Raw genomic sequence first — 4927 nt, 5'->3', positions numbered from 1 at the left:
GTTATATTCCGTTTCATTATGGCAATGTTACAGTTATGTATCTGTATTTGCTGGGATGTGTCTGTCAAAACAGTCACGAAATCAGCTACTCGAATCGATTACGAATCGATTACGAATCGATACGACGAATCAAAACAAAGAAACAAATTTAAGAAATTAGGCTCTCGAGTGAACTCACAAATTCTAATAATCGCGGGCTAGTAAGAGCCAGAACGCGGATGGCAGTGCGTCAGTTTCATAGAAAAATAAGTTTTCTATGAAACTGAATATGTGCACAGGGCACGAAATTTACTTGGTGTATACCAAGATTTTTTTAAAAATTAATCTCAATTCGAGATTTACAATAATCCCTCTTTACCCCCCTGGAGAGACGAAGGCGAGAAAAATATCGGGGCGAAGTCGCTGAATCGGGAATCGAACCCGAGTCTTTCGCTTGCCGGGCGACTGCTCTTACCTCTGAGCTATTCAGACCCCACACCACCGATACTTCTCATTTGCCTTATAATATCTATTACTATTAACGCCATCTTTCAGCCGGCGTGAACTAACAAATTTAAGAAATTAGGCTCTCGAGTGAACTCACAAATTCAAATAATCGCGGGCTAGTAAGAGCCAGAACGCGGATGGCAGTGCGTCAGTTTCATAGAAAAATAAGTTTTCTATGAAACTGAATATGTGCACAGGGCACGAAATTTACTTGGTGTATACCAAGATTTTTTAAAAATTAATCTCAAGATGGCGTTAATAGTAATAGATATTATAAGGCAAATGAGAAGTATCGGTGGTGTGGGGTCTGAATAGCTCAGAGGTAAGAGCAGTCGCCCGGCAAGCGAAAGACTCGGGTTCGATTCCCGATTCAGCGACTTCGCCCCGATATTTTTCTCGCCTTCGTCTCTCCAGGGGGGTAAAGAGGGATTATTATAAATCTCGAATTGAGATTAATTTTTAAAAAAATCTTGGTATACACCAAGTAAATTTCGTGCCCTGTGCACATATTCAGTTTCATAGAAAACTTATTTTTCTATGAAACTGACGCACTGCCATCCGCGCTCTGGCTCTTACTAGCCCGCGATTATTTGAATTTGTGAGTTCACTCGAGAGCCTAATTTCTTAAATTTGTTAAAGTTTGTAGTTTTACAATTAATGCTTTACAAATAATGGTGATTTTAATATTGTAATTTATATACCTTGTAATATTATGGGTACATTGTACAGATTGGAATATTCATTCTCCTTGTCTCCCATATCTGTTGTTATCAATAATTCATTTTCTTCTTCTGGAAATGTATAAATTACCATGTGTAATATTACTGTAATCATTTACATATTTTTATCATAAAAAATACCATTTTGTGAAGTAATAATTTTGTTGTGTCTGTTGTCATTATTAATTTTTAAGATCTTGTTTTGTTGTTCTTTGTTAATAAAATCCAAGTTTGGAGGACATAATGGTAGTTGCTGAATAGTGTTGGTGGTTGCCTGAACAGCAGTTTTAATTTGTTTTTCTATAAATAGGATCCAATATTTGTATTCCAATATTACATTGCAAGGATTCGTGAACAATAACAATGCAAAATAGTTATATGAAAATTATGCTATAATATAAAGGAAATATGCATTCGCTTTGCACATTTTCATGTTGATAGCATCAATCTATCTTTATTGCTCATTATATGCTGATAAAGATAGAATAATGCTTTCAGTACGAAAGTGTCCAAAACGGACGCAATTATAGTAAAATATGTGTCAACGGTACTTTACTTTTCGTATATTTTCGAGGTTGAGATTGATGATCATATTCTTCTTCATCGCTGAAACGACTATACAAAATACGTTGCCTCTTTCCTCGGCCCAGTCGTTCTTCGTCGGTTGTGCTATAATTAGAATCTGCTGCATTCTTTCGAGCTGATTCAAGAGATGCTGCAGTAAAAAACAAAAAATTACATTTAGATTTTTCATTCACTGACTAGCATAATAGTTTTAATATTTACTGGTAATTAAATCTGTATTTTACATCATATACTTCGCATGTACATATATTTGTATATTATGATAGTAATTCATTATTTAACTAAGAGGTAAAAACATAAGAAATGATTTTATTTTTCCTATATGTTACTTTATGTTTTATGTTGTAAACTTGACGATTATATATTAATGCAAATACTTACTACAATATTTTACGATATCCACTTCATAACTATTCCATGTAGAATCGGGACTTTCACAGTTTATTATTAATGTTGCACTGTTTGCCGTTCGAGGTGGCCACCAACATTGCTGAATATCCTCCTTATCTTTAAAAAGCCATGCTGTTGGAATTTCAGAATATGTAGAATCTGATAAAAATTTAACTACTGCATATTTCTTATTTTCACAACTCATCTTGTGGAAAATGTGGGAAATGTATAACGTTTCAAAAACTGAAAACAGAAATTAGTTCGTAATAACATCAATAATTTTAAAAACAAAAGGAAGTTGAACATAATATTTTTAATGGAAACAAAACTAAAATTGCTGTAAGATTAATTTTCTTGTCAAATTTGTTCTAACATTGATACATATAATACTTTTGCTACTTTTGATATAAAATTTTTGTATATCGATTCTTCGTGTTTACAAATTACAGATTTATAAAAAAGGCCTTCGAAAAAGAAAATTGTCAAACAGAATGTAGATTAAACAATCTTCCAAATCTTTTTTTTCACATTATTTGTTTAACTTGTATAAAATGAAACATGAATCTTTGTTATAGTAAAATACTATACACTCACCTTTGAAATATTTTTAGTCATGAACTAAAAATCCATCAAAATTTGTATTTGCAATATTTCATATAAAGACAAAAGAATCGTACGTTTATTGCATATAATGCATATAAATTTAATCATATAAAGCGTACGCATACAAAAATGAAAAAAATTGAAATATATTCAACCAAAAAGTTATAACATCTAATTATTAGTGGCTTGCAATGGTATTGTAATATAAGAACCAATTTCATCAACACATTTAATTTTGAAACACTTCTTTTTTACTTGCGTTATTGAAATTTTAATTATGTCTGTAGTAGTAGTATTTGATATTAAAAATATTCCAAGTCTTTCTGACGAGCAGGGTATATGAAAAAAAGCCTTTGGATTTAAAAAACGTTTTGCACGAATATAACAAACACAGTCTTCTTTAAATATATCCAAGATAAATATTACAGATTTATCACAAAGTATAGCACAGTTATCAGCTTCATTGGCTGCAATTTTAAAATTTTTGAATTGGACATGAGAAATGGCGTTATTTTTCTTATAAAAAACAATCGGATATTGTTGCATTTTACATGATTGAATGGGAAGCTGTAATTCTTCAAAAGTGCGATTACAAAACTCTTCTAAAGGTGCTCCCGATTGATGTAATTTTTTTTTAATCTGTTGCATATAATTTTCAAATTTAAAGCAACTAAAGTTATCTAAAGAACCAAAATTTTGTACATCATTGGAAAGATGTAGAAGATTGTGAACGTTATGCGACATATACTCGTCGCCATAAATATTTCCGTAATTCGAAACAAAGTACAATAACAACAAATTCGCATAAGCGTTGAATGGCACACATAGTTCTTCATCAGTTAATATTCTAATCCCAACACTAAGAGAAAGAAAATGATTGTAGCAATTTGTAGGCAATACTAATTTCATAACAACAATTCCGGTATAAAGCAGAAATTGGCGAAATTCTGTAGCTTTCCATCTATCAATATCATTTAAACCTCTAGGTTTTCTTGCAAATTCTGCTGGAATAAAGGGTTTCAATGCAATTAAATAACACGAAATTGAATTTACAGCCTCTGAAGATAATCTAATATTTCTATTTCCTCTGACCCATAGTTGCAGCAATCGCTTGACAACACCTAAGCAAACAAGGTGCATATAATCTAATGGGATTTGGGATATCATTCCAATCGCGAGTTTTTCTAATATAGAATCACCTGTGTGATGTTCAATATGTGTACGATTTTTAAATGTGTCATTTGTACGTAACATGTTGTGAATTTCTGGAAAAACTACTCTATTACGTACAAAATCACCTTCCTGAATACATTTAGGGCAAGAGAAATATCCTGTATGACCTTTTGTGTAGGTAATAAATGATTTCGCCGGGGCATCACATAATATTGCATTAAGAGTTACTGTATATTTTTTATTAGAAACAATGATGCCTGTTTGAAAAAGAAGAATAAAATCATTAACAAAGTCAAACAAAAAATCGTTAGCGTTATTAGGTTTGCACATGCCATGATAAATACCAATTATAAAAGGTGATGTATACGTATCTACATCTTCAATAGATGCCATTATGGGCCAAAATTGGCTACCTGAACTTTTGGAAATTGGTAAGCCATCAATATTAATATTTAATTTTATTTTGTTCCCAGTAATAAATTCAGAATATATTTGTATGGATCGCTTTAAAGGAGAAAAAATACCAAAATGTAAGTAGCGACCATTACCCAGAGATTTAATATTTACAGATGCATTTCGTGGCGTTTGAAGTAATGCTCTCACGTCTTTAGGCAAATCTACATGGCCATGTTTCCTTAAAATAGTCAGTAACTCGTTAACAGTATTATGTGCAATATTTCGTTCAATAATTAATTTTTGTAAATCTTCTTGTAAACTCGTCTTATGGCTACAATCAGAAATACTACTTATATGAGAAATATGATCTTGTGCTTCAACGTTATGTTCCTCGTTATTTTCTTTATCAGATTGTGATTCTACACTTGATTCACTCATTTCATTAAGATCTTGAGACAAAATATTAATTTTATTTGTTTTATTAAATGTATCATCGACATTAGTTAAATTACTGTTACTACTATTTCCTGCTTCTATTGTATCAGATGCTATATTCGAATTGATTGAATATATTT

General features: G+C 31.4%; 1 protein-coding gene across 2 annotated transcripts; it reads right to left on the bottom strand.

Moving 5' to 3' along the window:
• Positions 1-1305: 1305 nt before the first annotated feature.
• Positions 1306-4918, bottom strand: LOC115240581. Of its 2 annotated transcripts, XM_029815810.1 has the most exons (4): positions 2775-2959; positions 2172-2423; positions 1762-1920; positions 1306-1505 (listed from the first exon to the last, which is right to left on the bottom strand). In XM_029815810.1, exons 2-4 carry the CDS (start codon positions 2383-2385, stop codon positions 1321-1323), a joined length of 558 nt encoding a protein of 185 aa, XP_029671670.1. In that variant the 5' UTR covers positions 2386-2423; positions 2775-2959; the 3' UTR covers positions 1306-1320. The 2 variants fall into 2 exon arrangements, 1 of the variants encoding a protein (XP_029671670.1); XR_003884790.1 differs by lacking the exon at positions 1306-1505 and having other exon boundaries at positions 2775-4918.
• Between the last annotated feature and the right edge of the window lie 9 nt (positions 4919-4927).

This window comes from Formica exsecta, unplaced genomic scaffold (assembly GCF_003651465.1).
Source record: "Formica exsecta isolate Colony F162 unplaced genomic scaffold, ASM365146v1 scaffold4423, whole genome shotgun sequence".
Classification (NCBI taxonomy): Eukaryota; Metazoa; Arthropoda; class Insecta; order Hymenoptera; family Formicidae; genus Formica; species Formica exsecta.
Note: the sequence above shows the minus strand (reverse complement) of the source record. Positions and strands in the feature narration are given on the sequence as shown.